This window comes from Protopterus annectens, chromosome 10.part0, assembly GCF_019279795.1.
Source record: "Protopterus annectens isolate FY-2018-M chromosome 10.part0, PAN1.0, whole genome shotgun sequence".
Lineage (NCBI taxonomy): Eukaryota > Metazoa > Chordata > Ceratodontiformes > Protopteridae > Protopterus > Protopterus annectens.
Window position 1 is genome coordinate 672,390,449 of NC_056744.1, and position 20,034 is coordinate 672,410,482.

General features: G+C 37.7%; 1 protein-coding gene across 3 annotated transcripts in view; it reads right to left on the bottom strand.

The window, feature by feature from the left end:
• Positions 1–20,034, bottom strand: part of FYB2 (FYN binding protein 2) — a 1,416,888-nt gene that overhangs the window by 469,591 nt on the left and 927,263 nt on the right. For all 3 annotated transcript variants that reach the window (XM_044085512.1, XM_044085511.1, XM_044085513.1), the window contains exon 12: positions 1,741–1,807. In XM_044085512.1, the coding sequence (XP_043941447.1) occupies positions 1,741–1,807 (67 nt within the window). The remainder of the gene's footprint in view (positions 1–1,740; positions 1,808–20,034) is intronic.

Sequence of the window (20,034 nt, forward strand, 5' to 3'; positions counted from 1 at the left end):
TTAAGCAAAAAGAAAATCTGGAACAATCCCACATGGGAGGCTGACATGAAATCTAGATGGGCTAAAGGAAAATGATAAGGAACCAAACTCGGAATGGCTGAATGGTAGAGAACAGAAGATTGTTATGAAAGAGCTGATGTAAGAAATAAAGAAACATATGAATGGAGTACTGCAGGTACCTGTCCCAAGTCAAGTACATTTCAGTGCATTTGCCAGACATTTTTTGGGAATAGAAAACAAGATCAAATTTTTGTAGGTGACATACAGATAAGTGCTGTGCTGAAAAATAGAGAGTCTCTTGCGAAGGATTTGGAAATGCTAAACATATGGGCAATATAGTAACAGTTAAAACCACTGCAAGCAAATGTAAAGTAATGCACCTGGCCTATGAGAGCCCTTGTGTGAAGTGTCAGTGATGCCATCAGAGGAGGAAAAGGGTCTAGGGATATTGATCACACCTGGGCAGGACCATCACTAGCACAGTGAGAGGGTGGTACCAGTAGCACATGAAATGCTGGTTGTATCCTCTGGAGATTGACTTCATTAGCCAGGAGGTAATTTTTTCACTGTATAGCCCCTGCCAGACCATACCATTAGTATTTCTTGCAGATCTGGATAGCATACAAGAAAAGTGATATCTAATGTCATAAGAAATCCAGAGAAACCCATATGAAACATCTGTGGGTTGGAGGAATGGAGATATCCAGGGACAAGAGGAGCTACAGATCTTCTCACTTGTGAGCAGAAGACAAAGTGAGGACGTGATACTTGCAAAAAGATCATATCAGGGTGCTGAGAAAGGATCACAATGAACAGGAAGGACAGGCAGCATACTGGACAGACTAAACAAAAGACTTAAGGGGGTCCTTAGACTCTACATCTGAAGCCTTTTAGGAGATGGCCAGGTCTGATGGAACTCTTTCTCTTTTAAAAAAAATATAGATAATTTATTCCATTTCCAGTATTAAAGCTTGCATCTCTTGCATCTTGAAAACTGTCATGGAGATTTTTTTTTTATCAAGCTTAATTTCAATGGTCAGCGCATCAATCATCAATAAGACTGTCATACTTACTTCTTAAAAAGGTCTAAGGACACACAATTTTTTTTTTTTTTTTTTTTTTTTTGCTTATTTGATTTGGAACCTGGAACGCAGACAGATTTGTCACACTCAGGCTGGTTAAGAAAGATCTCCCTTAACACATCTGCATTTTATAAAATTGCACAGATAAAAATGTATTTCCATAAGTGCTTCTTCACAGAAATGGTTGTAGACTCAAGAAACAGATTATACAAATGGTGACAAGAGAATCCATAGATATATTCAAAAGGCCAGGGGAGAAATGAAGAAAGGTTAATAGAAAAGGTAGGCATGCAGGGGACATTAAACCTATTTAAAGAGCAGACTACATTAGCATATTGTATCCTTCTTTTGTCAAGTAAATGTAATAGTGTATAGATAAAGTAATCTAATTTACTGAAAATGAACAGGTAAACATATATGAGAAACTGCCTACATGGGACAAAAAGGTAGGCCACAATGGTAAGTTATTTATTACACATTACTAGCAAAAAAATGTCACACAAGGGTCCTTGCTGGGACACTACCTTTACGGACTTTTCCTTGTAGATAAAAAAAAAAAAAAAAGGAACAAAAGTATTGTGGTTCAATATGCAAAACATGTAAACAATAATAAATGCTGATTTAATAAAATAAGCAAGTGACTGATGCAACATCCTACTTCTTATCAGCAGACAAATGAACATTTCCAATATCTTCATATGCTTCTTCAGAATTATCATCTGCAACTGTTAAAAGAAGAATTAATGTATTAGTCTTCACAAGAATGACTAAGATGTACAAATGTAAACCATTATACCAAAGTCAAGCAAAACAGCTTTGGTTGTACTAAGCAACAGTAAAAACTGTACTATAAATACAAAACACAGAAAAAAGTCATTTACTTATTATATTTCAATGTTAAAATTCTTGTGAATGTTTAGAGTCCACCTAAAACTATGTTATAACAAAATGTATGGATAGTTAAAGTGATTCTGAATAAACATATTGATCATAGAAGAACTGCATACACCATGAGTGTTATTCTCATTCCCTGTAGGAAAACCTTTATAATAATTTACATTATACTGAAAAAAATCTGCATTTTCAAAATAAACACAACAAAAGAACAGTTTAAGTTATAACACTTTGCAGCACTTGTACCAAAGTTTCAAAAATGGACTTCATGAGCAAAAGACTGTGAAATGAAGACTGGTTTTATAACATTTTTCCCTAGGAGGAGGTCTTCCGCAAACCACACCACACACACATCCATTAAATATCATTCACTGATGCATGCTTGATTTGATGGTTATCAGTGTCAGCAGTTAAGAGTCGCACCTCCTCTTCCTATTGAGACATGAAACTGTGGGCCACCCCAATTTTCTGTATGCAATATGCTAGTATAGACTGCACTATGGCCTGGGGAGTGCCATTAAAAAAGTGGTAGGGGAATTTGAATTTCTCTGTACCTTGTCCAAATTCACTCTATTATTTTATATTTTTTTATTTATTTGTCATTTGTTATCTGGCTTAGTCCAACTGAGCCAAAGTCCGTTTTTAGTGGAGACACAAGGAGAAAAGCTCCACAATATCTCAAATCTTACATAAATTCAGGATTACACCAGAAGTAATTACAAGAAATACAATGCTGTACAATTTGAAGACTGACAATTACATAGCATGAATAAATAAGAATTTACACAGAAAGGAGATAGAGTAAATAAAACAAGATTAACTACCTAAACAATTCTAGAGTAAAGCAAGTTAATACACTTTTTAGCATTGCATTATAAAGACTATTAGATAAGTAACATGACACAGATGTGTTGCTATTTACATGTATCTATGTACAGTGAAGCAGCTAATGGCTTCTCATTGATCTGACGGAATTTTGTTTTTTTTTTATTTTTTTCTTCTCTATTTACCTATGAGATATAGGTTTTAGGGAAGGGAGAGAGGGAGGGGTAATTAGGTAGGGTCCTGGCAAGGACAGGAGCTCAAGTTTGTAAGGTAGCTTTTTAGTTATTTTTTTAAGCTGTTAGCAGATTTGATATTTCAAATATTTGAGGAGAATTTGTTCCAGGCTTCTAATACAGTATTTTTGTAGAGTAGTTTGCCTATTTGTATGTGCCAAGGAGGAGTTGATTGGAGCTACAGAGAGTACGAGTAGAGGAACAGAGTGATACTAGAGTGGAAAGGGAGGGGCAGGATGAAGGTTTATTTATTAAGGAGTGAATTACTTTATATCTGGGATAGAAGCAGTAGTTGAGGGAATTCAAGCCACTGGAGTTGTGTTAGGGCAAGGCAGTGGTGAGATTTGTATAGTGGGGTGCTGGCAAATCTAGCTATTTTGTTGTTTGTTTGAGTCTGTGTAGTAAGGTGGATTGTAGACTTGTAAGTATGGGAGAGGAGTAGAGAAGGTAAGGTAAAAGGAATGCTTGCGCCAGGGCAGGTTTGGAGTCAGGAGAGAGGAATTTATTTTTATTTTTATAGAGTAGTCCCAATTTATGAAGTATTTTTTTAATACAGTGTTGAATGCGGAGGTCAAATTTTAATTGGTCATCAATTATGGTACAGAGGAGCTTAGTGTGAGCTTCAACTTTAATAATGGTGCTGTTAAGAAATGAGATGGTGAAGGTGGTCTTATGTTGGGCAAGATACTTAGGAATGAAGAGAAGGTGTTTTTTTTTTTTTTTAGCTCTGAGGATGAGTTGGTTATCAGTTAGCCATTTTCTAGGGAGAGACATGAGTTCTGTGTTATGGAGTGAAGATGAGTGATGTTATCCGAAAAGGAAATAAGATTAGAGTTCTTAGAGTACTTTATAAGAGAGGGGGTGCAACATGACAAGTGGAGGTTATTAGTAAGGATGTTAAAAAGAAGTGCCCTACAACAGAGCCTTGGGGGACTCCTGTCTGGATGGATAAAAAAGGTGAGCAGGTGGTTTGACATCTGACTGTAACCTATTAGAAAGATAGCTTGAGAACCAGAGGAAAGTGGAGGTAGACAGGTTGAGATCAGGCCACAGACTTACTAGTATTTCTTCCACTAAAGGAAATGGAATACAATTTTATAAAACAACATGCTTCAGGGTTGGACAAGATGGTGAAGAGTTAACAGCTCTGGGACAGATCACTGAAGATCCATAAGAAATTGTAATAAGAAAGATTATACTGTAATTTTTTGGAGTGGAAACTTCTGAGAAGACATTCAATAATATTTGGATCACTATTGAAGAAAACTTTCAAAAATGTCTTGTCAGTTTAACCAATTACTTATCTTTGGAGAAATTCAGCAGAATAAGTCGCTCCAAAGTAGCAGTGCAAGAAAAGTACTATGTAGAAAGAACTTCAGTACTCTATTATTAAATATTTGAAAACTGTCTTTGAAAATGGATGAAGTTGACATTAATAAGGACTCTATGAAAGTCTATACTATACAAAAAAGAAATTATGTTCTTAACATCACATTCCATCTGTGTTGTAGGACTTCATTCCATTAACCTATGGGAACACAGTTCTGATGCTCAGAACCAACCAGCTGCCTTCTTCCAGCTGGAGACTCCTAACTTGAGCTCCTCCTACCTACCAATAATGCCCTGATGGCCCACAGTACCTCAGATCAAGTCTGTCAACAAGAACCTAGTGTCCATTAACCATTCACTATATTACAACAGCACGAAGATCAAATGTATACACACATATCATACAAGAGAAGAACATCAGGACCTCAACAAAAGAAATAAGATTCTTTGTAACTTCTACTATGCTTCCTGAAAAATTCTGGATAGGGTAAAGGGTGGTGGGGAGGTTAATGGAATGAAAATGGACAACACAGACAGAACATTACGGTAAGAACATAACTTCTTTATCTGATATTATCCACTTCATTCCATTATCCTGTGGGACAGAGTCCTCAGCTATTATAATCCAGGGTGGCCATCAAGGTAGGATATTCCAGACTACAGCAGAACCAAACACACTTCCACTCCTCGATATAATGTCTGATTAGTAATGTACAATAAAAGTATGGGGGTTTCACCAAGTAGCAACAGCACAAATGCCCTCAATAGAAGCTGTACACCAAAAGGCCTGAGACATGGCCATGGACCTTGTAGAGTGCACCCTTACTGGGCCCAGTAAAGAAATATCCTTGAAAGAATAAATAAAAGTTGTATAGACTTTCAACCATCTAGTCAATGTAACTTTGGTTACTGCTATACCTTTCTTGGCGTTTGAAAAGGAAACAAACAGCTAATCGCACTTCCTGAGGGATTTGACTCTATGGGTGTAAAAATGAAGCTGTTTATGAACATCAAGCATGTGTATGGTGTACTCTCCTTTCTTCTGATACTGAGGAAAGAATACTGGAAGACTGATTAATGTTAGTTTCTTTAGCCACACTGAGTAAGAAGGAAAGATTTATATGCAGAGTCACTCTGTCTTTATGAAAAACTAAATAAGGAAATTATGCAGAAACAGCCTGGAGCTTGGACACTCTCCTGGCCGAGGTAATTGCTACTAGGAAAAGAGTTTTCCAGGAGAGAAATTTCAGATCTACAGTGGCTGAGCGTTCAAATGGGGGATGAACTAAGGTTTGCAGGATCATAGTAAGATACCAGGGAGGAGTAGGGTCGCTGACTGGTGGCTGAAACAGACAGGTGTCCCAAAGAAAAGTCTTACACAATTTTGTAGAGGCCAGACATCACAACAAAACCAAAGTGGAAGTTGGAAGTGGCAGCAAGTTGAACTTTGACTATAGAATAACTAGCACCATCTTTGAAAAGGGAAGCCAGAAAGTCTACTACTACTAAAACCGGGGCTGAAAAGGGATCTATCTGTTTCTCTTCAGCCCAAAAGGAGAATCTTTTCCACTTACTTTTGTAAATTTTTTGAGTAGATGCTCTATGGGATGAAATCAAAATTTCTCAAACTGGGGAAGACAGCCTTAGAGAGCTAATCATCATCCAAAGTGGAGAAACCATGTGGTCAATTTCAGGCCCTGAATATTGGGATGTGGATTCCCCGATGGATAAGAAAGTAGATCTGCACTTGGATCCAACTTCATCGGGAGCAAACCAGATAAGACAAGAAAGGTGAACCAGGTTTGTTGAGGCCAAAAGGGAGCAATGAGAATCACTTTGCTTTGCAACCAGAGAGCTTTCTGCAGGAAATTGGTAATCAACAGAAGATGGGGAAAGGCAAAGAGTAGACCGGAGGGCCAAGCATGCACAACAGCATTTCTGGTGGACTGTCCCTGAGGAGAGATCAAGGCAAAATACTTGCTGCATGTGTTGTTGGGAGGGGATGCAAAGAGGTCACAGCAAGGATAACATCATTTCTGGAAGATCGCATCTGCCATGGACTGATTCAGGGACCACTCGTGAGGCATCAGTAGCACTCGGCTGAGCCTGACGGCTAGAATTTTTGATTACTACCAGAAAGTGGTTGGAAGAAACTGCCCACTGCCAAACTCTCACAGCTTCTCGACATAGGGAGTAAAACCTGGTTCCTTCCCTGATTGTCGATGTACCAAACCACTGACATGTTCTCTGTTTGGACTGCAACAACTCCCTGAGGAAGAAAGCTGTCTAGTTCCTGCAACACTAGAAGAACCACTCTCATCTCAAGAACATTGCTAAGCATCTTGGTTTCCTGGGTCGTCCCTGTGCCTTGGACCATCCAGCCCAGGCAATTCCCCCCAGCCACCCAAACTGGGAGGCATCTGTGGTCAATGTGTTGACTGGAGAGGAAAGGATGAAAGGGCGTCCTTGAGTGATCTCTGGAGAATGGAGCTACCAAAGAAGAGAGTCCTTGTACACACAGGTTGATGGGAAGGTTCAGAGGATTCCCGAGAAGAGACCACTGTACATCCAAGGTCCACTGAAGAATTTGCATGTGGAAATGTGCAATTGGAAGAAGAGTTATGGTTGCTGCCATGGAGCCTAAGGCTTGGAGAACTAGACAAGTCGGGGTTTTGAAGCAGTCAAAATCTGGCTGATGTGGGATTTTAGACTGGATACCCTGTCCGATGTAATGTAAATGTAAGACATCCTTCTATCTAGATGTACCCCTGTGAAGTCTATGGTCTGTACTGGATCCATGTGTGACTTCTACAAATTGGCAGTTCTTCCAAGTGTAGATGCTAAGCTGAGGAAGTAATCCCTGGCCTGGAGTAGTAGATCCCTAGTTGGGTCAGTCAGGAGCCAGTCATCCAAATATGGGAATATCTGATAGCCTTGCAGTTGGAGATGAGCTGCAACTACTGCTAAACATTTGAACACCCTGGGGGCTGTAGTGAGAACAACTGGAAGCACCTGAAATTGACAGTGACTGGCTCCTAGCCTGAAAGGTAGAAAAGGCCTGAAGCCTGTCCAGTTTGATATGGTAATGCATACATCCTTGAGGTCTATACAACACATCCAATCGCTCATCTTCAGGAGTGGTAAGATGGATTGAATCATGACTCTCCTGAACTTCGTGTGTTTTACTGACTTGTTCAGGGAGGACAGATCCAAGATAGGCCACAAGTCTCCTGTCTTTTTGGGTACCAAATAGAATCTGGAGTAAACGACCGATCTAACTCACTGGGAACTTCTTGGATGAATTTTTTTTGCAGTAACTTTCTTATTTCTTGGCCCACGTCCTCTCTCTGACTGGGTGGAACATCAGGGAGGAAAAATGTTTGTTTTGGAATGTCAGAAAAGGGAATGGAGTATCCTCTGGATATGATCCTTAGCACCCATTTGTCATTTGTGATGGCCTCCCAGACTTCTGGGTGCCAGTACAAATGTCCCCAGACTGCTTCTGGAGGAGCAGTTGGCCAACAGTTAAGAATCACTGCAAAGGCTTGACCAGAGCGGGTTCCCATGACCCTTGATTTTGCGGACTCCCTCAGCCACTTAGGCTGTGTTTACTATTCTGAACATATCCCCATCTATCTCGGGTGGGTGGGGGGGTTCTCTGAGTGTCCTGGAAAGTGCCCTGTGACTTTCTAAACTACATTTTCATACTTCTCTGCTGGATCCTTGAGAAGGTCCATTGTGGAGTAGAAAAATGGATCTGACAGCAGACAGGGTCTTACTATCTTTCTCAGTCTGGGTTAAAGTGTCACATACCGTGGGCCCAAACAACATAGAGCCATCAAAAGGGGTATTAACAAAGGACTACCTGAAAGGCTCCAAAAAATTGCACAGCTTCATCCAGGCATGACGCTATATGGCAATGCTGGAACTGGCTGTATTTGAGGTACCCGCTGCAATGCGAGAAATGAGCCTCATGGACATATTGGCTAAGGAATGTAGGGTGGCCAGACTACAGGAAACAGGCTCCCATTCCTCAGCAGGCATGGACCCAGGGACACAGCTCGAAAGTTCCTTAACTAATTCCTTTGTAGATGGGTAAAATGGGATAAGCCCGAAGTGCAAAGGTAGATGAGATATATACCCTTTTGCCAAATCTGTTGAACAGCTGGGATTCTCTATTTGGAGGTGGGACAGAGGAGCTGTCATAAGCCAGCTCCTTCTTGGTGGCTTTCACCATAACCAAGACATCTACCAGGATTCATTTGGTCCAAAAGGCTTTGTCATCTGGAGCACTTAAAATTTTGTCAGCATGTTTAGGAATCAGTTCCACAGTTTCCAGCTCCTTCCAGGCCCTTGAAGACACCAGCTGGATGAGCAGGACGGCTTGGGGGGACACTCAGGTAGTAGATGGGCTGACCTGAAAACTTCCCACAATACAGATTCCCTCAGGGAAGGGGTTCTGGAAGACCATCCACCCTTTCGGAAAAGGACTTCAAGGATGTCTCCAAAGGAGACCTTGTCAGGTGGTGATTTGGGAGGCCCTTTGCCTTCTTTGGTAGTGAGAGATTCCATAGGGGAATCCACATGCCTCCTTTTACATGGTCTGATCAAAGGGACCTTCTCTGGGGAGGTGTCTGAAGAAGTTTGGGGATCCATTGAGGGAATGGGGTGGAGGCATTCTAGGACCAGCTGTCCCTGTGGTAGCTCAGAGGTCTCAGACACAGTTACAGAGTGAGGCGGGGGGGGGGGCTAGTTCAACTGTGGTAAGTGCCAAGGATCTCCTAGAATGGAGAGGACCCTCTCCATGACCTTGAAAGCAGGAGGACTCCGAACCACCTGGAGTTGTCTTGTCAGAGCCAAAACTACTGGAGCAGACACTCCCAGAGAGAATGGGTCTCCTGCTCCAAGGTGAGAGTTGGAGCTGAGCTGTCAAATACCAAGGCCCCGAGGGGAAGAGATGACTCCAAAAGCTTCGGAGTTGAAGTCAACACCACAGAACTGACCTTGATGCATGGCTCTAAGACATACACAGAACTGAAGCAGCCAGACCAAGCAAAATCAAGGAGAGTTGTCAAAGGTGAAGAAGAGATCTCAATTGGCTCCAAAACCCTGCAACAAGAGCCTAACAGAACCAACACCTCTGACACCAGGTGTTGAATTGGAGATGAAACTACCAGATGGAACAGGGGAAGCCTCACAGATCTGGAAATGGACGGGGCAGACAAGACCCATAAGCTTATTAATATCCTCAGAGGACAAGCTTTGGGAAAACTTACATGAAGCACAGGAAGGAGGTTGGGGGGGGGGTCTCCATGGGGAACAAGATGGAGACCTCTTAGTAGACACCAGCAAAGAAAATGTTGGTGCTGACAGTGCCATAGCCAATGCTGAGGGGTCACCACTCGGCCCTGTAGCAACTGAGGAAAAATGGTGCACAGAAGAGCTCAAGGTCAGAGAGCTCAGAGCCGAACAAGTTGGCTCTGATGGTCTAGTTTTCTTTCTGTGCAGTTCTGAGCAAGATTGCGAGGGAGATGGCCTCTTGGACTTCCAGGAATCTCTGGGCTTCTTGGATGGGGGTTGAGTCCCTGATGTAGAAGGTATCCCTGAGGTGATGATAGGAGAAAGCAGCCTTTTTAAAATGAGTTCACTTTTCCTATCTACTAGAGGCCAGGGATGGAAAGCCCAGCAAATGCCACAAGGGGCATCCAAGTAAATAGGCCCCAAACAGTACATGCACTCTCCATGGGCATCAGAAAAGGGGCTCTTCTGAACACAGGAAGTGCACCTTTTAAAGCCTAATGTCTTCTGATCAACCATGAGGAAGAAAAAGGAGAAGAAGAAGAAAAGTCAGAAAGGAGAAGCTTTTTTTTATATAAATATCCTAATGGATAGAAACCAGAGAACTAGAAAGGGGTAGAAATGGAAATAAAGTCAAAGAAGACAAATGGGAAAGGCAACAATAAGTAAAAAGACTCACCAAGAACAATGACAGAGAAGTTCAAGCTGGACCTCAATGCTAACATTAAGCATGGCAAAGGAGATCTGAGGTACTGTGGGTGAGCGGGGTATTATGGATAGTTAGGAGGAGCTCAAGTCAGGAGTCTCAACCTGGAAGAAGGTGTCCGGTCAGTTCCAAGCATCAGAACCATATTCCCACAGTTTATTGGAATGAAGTGGACAACATTAGATCAGATCTTAAAACTAATGTTAATCAGCATATATATATATATATATATATATATATATATATATATATATATATATATATATATATATACATATGTAGAGAGAAAGAACAATTTTAAATAATGTTAAAGGGAGATTAAGCAGGGACACAAAATGAGTTTCTTCTCAACAAAAAAACATTTAGAAAATGTAGATGACTTAGAAAATAAAGTGAGGCAGAGTAATTCAGGAATAAATGTAGTACAGAAAAATTAGAAGGAAGAATATGATAAATGTCTTTTATTAATCGATTCCCAAGATCCTTAATATACTAGAGGCATTATCCCATGGAACAGACTGAGCTCATAGGGTTACCTGAAAACCTAGGGTAAAAAAGATTCTGCGACAAGATGCATCGCAATGAACTTACTTTGAACACTGACAAGGCTGTAATTCTGAGAACTGCAAAGCATTCTCCTAAAGTAGGAGGAAATACAATTACATTGGACAATAACTTTTGAGTAAAGTTATAGAAAAAAGAAAAGCCTACCTTCCCTTCATCAAAGAAATTAAAAACAATACAATACTTTACAGATTTTCTTCTTTTTACTGCATAAATAAGGATTGTACTACAAGAAGCCATTGCTTGTGTTCAATCTAATAATATTATAACCTTACTTTAACTGAATGAGCTGGAATAAACTTGAAGACACAAGCTGAGAGAAATATTTGCATGTCACTATTTTGGATGTTTTAGTAATAGTTCGAAACAGGAATGATATGTTTGTTCCAATTAACTTTGAAGAACTAGAAACAAATTTTGCTCCAATTAACTTTTAAGTACTAGAAACAATTTACTAACATATTTACACACCACAGTCAGAAATAATGAAGTAAAGGTAATATGAATTAAGAGAAGAGAAGACAAGCATTTTAACTATATTTTATAAAAGTTACACAATACTGAAATTATAGTTCCCACAGTATCTAGGATTTATATAGAGGTTAAAAGACAATAACAGCAATGTTTTGCAAAAAAATAGTATACTTAACTACTGATGTTTTAATTTGGAGTAGGTGTGTAAGTGAAATAATAATAATAATAATAAAGAAAATGTCAACTTCCTGCCATCAAGCCTTCCATTTACTTTATGCGCATGTTGCTTTTGAGGTCTGTAAAATGTAAAAAAAATTTACAAATATTTATTTGTTAGAATTATTCAATTAACTTAATAAACAGCTTAAAAAAGTTGTGTTTTCTGTTAGCTTGATGCATTCATATTTTTCTTCTTTACTTAAACTTTCAATAACTGTTTAGCTTAAGTGTTGTGATTGTGAAGGATTTGTCTCGTGTCAGTGGTTCATGCTGTTCTGCCTCAACGTAGAAGTAGGAAATGCTCAGCACACAGGTACACAATGCTGCTGAAGTCAGTTTATCTATTAAGTTGAAGTAAAAAAGAAATCTAATATACAGGCTGTAAAATGTTGTGTCAATGACGTCATAGCGCATCAGAAGTAGCGATTAATTAACAAGCTGAACAAAAAATACACTGCAATCAGTTTATTCAGTAAGATTTATTGAGTAAATTGAATTGAAGGAACAATTACCTCAATTAAATATGGCTTGTACTGATGTATATATGAAGATATTGTTGAAACAGTGTTTGAATACAGGTCTGACTAAAAATTTATATATAAATATATATATATATATATATATGTTCTGTTGTACAAAAGTGGAAGACTTAATATATATGCAATAATACGTATGCACAGAGAAAATACATGTGCAACTTCTGAGTTAGGAAATGACTACTGCTGAATATGGTAACATTTATGGAAGAGAAGTGTGTTAATTTACTGTTTAAAAATGCTGTACTAAGAGTTTACATATCACAAGCAATTCACATGTGTTTAAAGAAGATGAAGATCTAAAACAAAAGCCAAGAACAAAATTGCTGTAAGTAGATAGGAAAAACATTTTAAATGCTAAGTAAGTGATTTATTTTATTTGAGTTAGCTTGACAAGTAGATGCCCCTCACTTAAGTTTTCCATTTAAGTACGGTAGTTGCAGTATACACAGTTAAGGTTGTGAGCTGGAGTTCCTGTGGTACAAAGTTTGATTCCCTTAGTCCTCATCTGCCTTCAGTGTGACCTCAAGTAAGTTACTTAACCAGAGTGTTTGGTACAACTAGGAATTTGGGTTACGGTCCTCAACGGTCACTTGTACTGCAAGCAACTCTATTAACAACCTATGAAAGAAGATGCTACATATATATTGTTTCATTACAGCAAAGATAGATTACATATTACAATGTTCTCGGTGACTTGATCACAATGGATAGATTTGAGAGAGTTCATTGTACCTCAATTAAATACTATTTATCCTGTGTATTGCTTGCGAGTATTCTGTCACATAATCAAAAGTAACAGAAGTAGTCCATGAAAATGTTTTGAGATGCATCTTACAGACAAATACACATTTTATCTGTATAGAAGTACATAATAATAATAAACACACAAAGTCATTTAAATGCATAAATAAAACAGAGATATATACATGACATGAAACATATGCTGTTCTTTGTCAATACTTAAAGATTTCATTGATGTAAAAATATTAGATATTAATTTGATATAAAAAAATAAATGGATGTTCATCTTTATATTACTTTATTTTTGGCATTTTAAATTTTGTTGATCAATCAAAGGAATTCTGCTCTTAAAACTTTTTTCAAACATTTCAACTTGGATGACAATATGTTAGAGTATTTTTAAAATAAAAAAAGCCTCATTGTACTTGCATGCTTATACAGGTCCTACAGATCTTGTGGTCAGGTTAAGCCCCGCTGTGCTCGAGCTCACTCTGCTTCCCACCCTGCCTCCAAATTTCACCCACCTCTTCTACTCCTAAATTTATAACTCTAAAACTACCCCCCTCTTTTTAGAACCAATCAACAACTATCCAGGTATTATCAGGACCCTCCCTACCTACCTATCCTAATTATCCCTCCACTCAAGTTGGGCAAAAATCAAAGCTAATATCTCGACAATGCCTCTGTTACTGGCCGTGAAACCTTTCAAATTAATGCTATTATACTGCCTACTACCCTTGATGATAATTCCATATCTTCTCACCACCTACGAAAATATGTCCTACCTAGGCTACCACTACCCAAGAAGCCAAACCACCACTCCAATAATACAAATTAAATTAGACCACTTAATAATCCCCCTTACAACTAACTCCTTGGATATAAAATGCCACCAACCCATTAGATCCAGATATATCAACCCCGAAACCAAGAATTACCTAAGACTAATAATTAAATTCCTGAAGCTTACAATCAGACTACATGGCAACGTCACAAGGGATGGGGACATTCATCCAAACGCTGGCCCAACCTCACTAGTCAATCCTAGCCCCAATTCTACTATTCCCACTAACTTACAAACTTTAAATGAACCTTCAAACTCACTCCTGGTAAGTCACCTAAATATTAGAAGCTTAAATAATAAGGTCCACCACTGCATGCACTCTTAGATACACATTCCCTGGATATACTTTGTCTTACTCAAACCTGGCTAAAACCATCAATGGCAGATAATGAGGTTTTATCCCCAGGTTATAAAATACTAAAGTTAGACCGTACCACTAGAAATGGAGTAGGGGTAGCTGTACTATACAAAACTACTCTAGATGTGACCTCTGATTCCACACAGCCACCCCGTGTTGATAATGCTGAAATTCTCATTATCAAGCTTCAAATTAATAAAAACAAAAGTATTAACATAGCCTGTGTCTACATTCCCCCAGGTATTAACGCAAACACCCTAGATGATATCCTCTCTTGGCTGTCTAGCATCTACCCTCAAGAAACCATTGTTCTAGAAGACTTCAACATCGACTGGAATATTTGTTCCTCAGAATCTCTGACCATCCGTGTAAATCTATACGGATTTACTCAGATCATATCTTCCCCTACTAGGATCAGTAAACCTAACAACAAAGATAGTATCCTGAATTGGATACTCAATTAATAGCCATCCCCACAAGTAAAGGACCGGTACCCGACCTGAAGACATAAGTGACCATTTTCTTACCTAAATAATCAGGCATAAGACTGACATCCCCCCACCAACCTACTCACAAAACAATAAGAAACAACAAAACCTTTAACTCTGCTAATTTCCAAAATGAGCTAAAACCATGTAATTGGGCAGTCCTAAAACATCTACCACTTGAAGAAGCTGTATTATATTTCAGCACCAAATTCCTAGCCATACTCGATACCCATGCACCTGCATGTTCTAGAAGAACTAAAGCAAAAGTTGCTCCATGGCTTAACCAGACAAATGATCTTACTTAGAAACAAAGCTTGGATCACTTGGCATACCACAAAAATCCCCCTTAGATCAACTTAGATTTAGACAACAAAGGAACAGCACTAAAAAATCTACCACCCTAGATAAAAAAAAAAACTTTTACTCCCATTTACAATAGAAGCATCAAAACAATTTTGGGCAGACATAAACTTATTCACCCAGGTCAATGCACAACTCCTACACTTTCGGCTACCATCCAAAAACCTTTGGAAGACGTTGCTAATTCCTTTATTAGTTTCTTCACAGAAACTAACCAGTCACTAGCTAATCAGCTATCTCCCTGTTGCCCAAGTCCCAACACCGCTGCACCTAGTTCTCAACTCCCTTTTAACTTTCAACCAGTTTTCACATCACTTATCCGTGCCCTAATCAAGAAAATAAACCAACCACTCTTGCAGCGGATCTCCTCCCAGCTGAGTATCTACAAAAATCTGCAGATGCCATAGCATACCCAATCTCTAACCAGATCAATAGAACTATATCAGAAGCCACTATCCCCTCCATCTGGAAGGCATCCCATGTTATTCCACTCCACAAAAGGGGCAGTTCCACTGAACTATCAAATTACAGACCTATAGCTATTTTGTCACCCCTGTCTAAAATTATGGAGAAGTGCATCCTTAAAATAACTCCCGAGTCATCTCATTCAGCACAATCTCCTGGCTAACTCGCAGCATGGTTTCAAACCATTTCACAGTACAACCACAGCCCTCCTCTCCTTCTCCAATGTTATTAATCAAAACTGAAACAACAATAAGCTTTCTTTTGCTCTCTTTCTTGATATCTCCAAAGCTTTCGACATGATCAACCACCAACTACTCGTACACACACTTAAAACTATTCCCCTAGATGTCCAGGCTCTCCAATGATTCATATCTTATCTGAGTGATAGACAACAGGCTGTACTATGGCAGAACAAACTATATTACCTTCTACCTATCACCCTTGGGGTCCCTCGGGGCTCTATATTAGGATCCCTATTATTTTCTATCTTTATTAATGACCTGTACACAGTCATCCCAACAGCCACCTGCATTCAATATGTGGATGACTCCACTTGGATTTGCTCTGCCACCTCTCCTTTAAGTCTGCAGATTCTATCCCAAAATGTTTTTAATACGGTCAGAAATTGGCTCTGTAATCAATGTTTCCTGTTAAATCCTATCAAAATGAAACTACTGCTTTTCTCCCCAACTCATAAAGCCTCCACTCCAACCTTTACTATAAAATCTAACAATGGCACTGTCATTGTCCCAGATCCTTATACTAAACTCTTAGGTGTAACAGTCGATAACCAAGTTTGATATGCATATTAATTAAACTATTAAAAAAGTTAATAAAAAAAACCTGGCTCACTATGCAAGATCAAACCTTTCCTCACTCCACTAGGCAGGACGGTAATTGCTCATACACATCTACTTTTCACCATCCTTTATGCATCCCCTCTCTTCACAAACTTAAGTAAGTCTGACCTTAATCAACTCTCTAGCTGTTTTAATCATATTGCTAGATTTGCCACTGGAGCAGCATACAGAACACACCACTGTCTGAACCTAAAGAATCTAGGGTGGCTAGAATTGCCTATCCAACTTCAGAACAATCAGCTAATAGTAGCACATAAAATTCTCTACCAACCTGAAAACACACCCGTACTTACAAAATTTTATCACCTCTTACAGCAACCTCAAGACACTTCGCTCATTTAACAAATTATAGTCCAAACCCTCAAAAGCAACAACTAGTATGGAGACTCTCTGTATGCCAACTCTGTTGGCAAAATATGGTAATCACTTCCTGCTGAGCTTACTTCAGAACTCATTCTAACCCAATTGAAAAAAAAATCTAAAACAGTGCTTTAAAAGGCAATGGCTATAGCCTTGCTCTAATCCTGACTAACTCTGGCAATATAAACATGTGCTAAAGAGGTATTTTGGCCACACCTGCATTGCTCTTAATTGTTACTCTATAACGAATCAGATTTTTATATGACAGAATGAATTACTTTTATCCTATGTATTGTATTGGTAACAGTGCTTTAACTTGTTTAATGTAACAGTTTTTCCTGTATGTATGTAAGGAGCTTTTCTCCCTAGGGCTCCGCTGAGAATGGACAGGTATCTATCCCGGTCAACAAATGTAAAATAAAATAAATAAATAAATAAATCTTTCAGTGTCTTAATATGCAAAAAAGAAAAAAAATCACTAGGAAGAGGAAGACTCAATACCCAGAAAAAAGGAGGACAGAACTGGTACAGAACGCAGATATAATGTGGTAAGTGAATTTATATGTTCACTAAATAAGTGGAGTGTATATGAATATAATTTAGATATAGACTCAATGATAACAGATATATCTTTAGAGAGTATCCCATATAAATTGTGATTGTTAGTCATATTTTATATTTAGAAGTGAATTACTCAATTTGGTGTATCTAAGCCTGACAAGAAATTTAGATCTATGACTAAGATGGTTTCTTAATATTTTAAGACATTTTCAATTCATAATATGTAATAATTTGTTTGGCAATAGAATCACAATTTAGTGAAATTAGAGAGAATTGTATAATGATAATATTTTAATCAATTGAAATGTTGGCACAAAGCTTCAAGAAAGACTTTAAGAAAAATTAATACTTTGAAAGTTTTACCAATTTATATAAATGGCAACAACATTTGTAATAAAAAGAGTTTTTAAATATTTGAGTCTAAATAAGGCACATACAGTTTTACTTCAGAAAACTAGTTTATTACAGAATAAATAACATCTGGACGTGAAAGCGCTTAACCTTGTTTGTGGAATAAAAGTTTTACCTTATTATACTACTATTACAGTGGAAAATAGTTCTTGTTCTTTTCACTCTATACAGTGACTACTATTTTGCTGCACCAGTGTCATCTTGATTCCGGAACAAAGGCGTTTTAGCGTGTTGAGTAAACGCCACAGGGTTTTCATATTTAGAATAAATAACATAGATTATAAACTATTAGTTTCAACCTCTTTTGGACAGAAAAGGAAATTGCTATTTTATGGAAAAAATCAACAGTCATGCCTAAAATATAATCCAAATTCACAGACACTAAAGGTATGCTTTCATTAGTAAACTTGGATTACATAAAAAATCATTACAATAGCAAGTGTGTATTGGTTTCCATGACTTGGAATTAAGGGCCAGATTCAATAAAGCCTACCCTAAGTGCACACAATATGTTTTCAATAAAATTTTTATCACATTTGTGCTTTCTAGTCACTCCAAAAGATTACACTAAGTGTACATTAGTTTACACTTTGTGGTAACTTTTATGAATCCCTGACAATATTTAAATCTGCAAGAATAGCAGCAGGAAAACTAAAATTAGGAGGAAGAAGATGTGCATTATGTATGTATTGTCTGTTCACTCAGAGTAGTCTACACTTAGTGTAGGCTTTATTGAATCTGGCTCTAAATCTTATGTTTAGCTTTTAGTGAACAATTTGAAAGGCAGTTTATTCTTAAGAGGGCCTTTAACAGTATTCTAAATAAAAGTAACAGAATGCAAAAAAAAAAAAAAACGTAGAATATGAACTTCAGCTAAAGATCATGAAGATGGGTAGACAAAGCAATATTAAGGATGTAATAGAATTCTCTGGAAAAAATATTTACATGCATACTCAGGTTTCTAATGGCTTACAGACAAAGCAATAGTTATTCCATGTGTAGTGCAATATCATAATGCACTCTGCTTCAATCTTACAGTCAATCTTAAAAATTTAAGTTTAACATCTAGAGTTCCACCATATAGGACTAAACAGGTAGTCTTTAAAGAATGATTATCTAAAATAAAACAAGGAATACATGGAATTAACAGTAATAGACTAGTGAAATATACTCCACTGTGGGATTCTTTGAAAGTATTGTAGAATTAGATTCTGGAATAGCAACAGAATTTAAAAAATGGGATAACAGCAATAAAGCACTACAGGATGACTTGCATCTAGCCAAATTAAAAGTTCAGACAGGAGATGAGATTGTATCAAAATACTTAAAGAACTGACAAAGGATTACTAATACATTTTAAGTAATAAAATTGAAATAACAGTAAAACGTTAAATTACATTCATATGCCATGGCACAAAAGACTTGCACAGAACTGCTAGCAGATCAAAACTAACTAATAAATCAAACCATATTAAAAGCATACTAAATTCTGAATCTGATGAAAAAACTCCAGATAAAGAAAATGTTGCCTACATTTAACATGTTTGCTTAATTTAGATATGAACCTAGTTGAAAACAGACAAGATGATGTATTAGATGAATTGCTATGAATATTAACAATAACTTAAATGTAGTACAAAGCAATGTATTAAAGATTAACAATACCTGAAATTAAAGATAAAAAAAAATGTGCAAGTTTAAGATGGTAATATACCAGAAGTTTATTGGCTATTACTCCAAGATACATCTGTTCCTTTTTGTTGTTGTTCAAAACAACATGGGATTGCACTGTCATGGAGTTATTCACAGACATCCCCTTACTAAAACAAGGGGAAACTCCTGAATTATATTCCTCATACAGACCTATATCTTTATTGAACATAGACTATACAATGTTTAAAGCTATAATTATAAAAAGAATGAAGGAAACAGTTGATAAACTAATCCATAAGGATCAAACTGGCTTTCTAACAAACACAAGACCATATCAAAAGAATTATAACAATTAAAGACTATGCTAATATGAATGGCATCAGATTAACTGCCAAAGGTTTGGACTTGGAAAAAGCTTTTGACACAGTTATCTGAATTTATTTAAAATGTTGGTGATATACGAGTTCCCTGACAAATATCTTAACATATTAAAAACATATATCAAAATTCTAAAGTTTACATAAGTTCATAGGCAAGTACTACACTAGCTCCCCTTGCAGGCCATTTTAAGCCTAACCAGCTTACCTTTTGGTGTTTGAATTTAATTTGTTGATAGGTGGTTGATAATTAATCACTACCCCTTAGTAAGGATAACTGGGATCACTCCATAGATAATTTGAGGGTACCCATGCACTGGATAAAGCATTTAGGTGCTGCCTCTCTTAATTGTTAATACAGGGATCAGTCATAGGGTGAAATTTCTATTATCC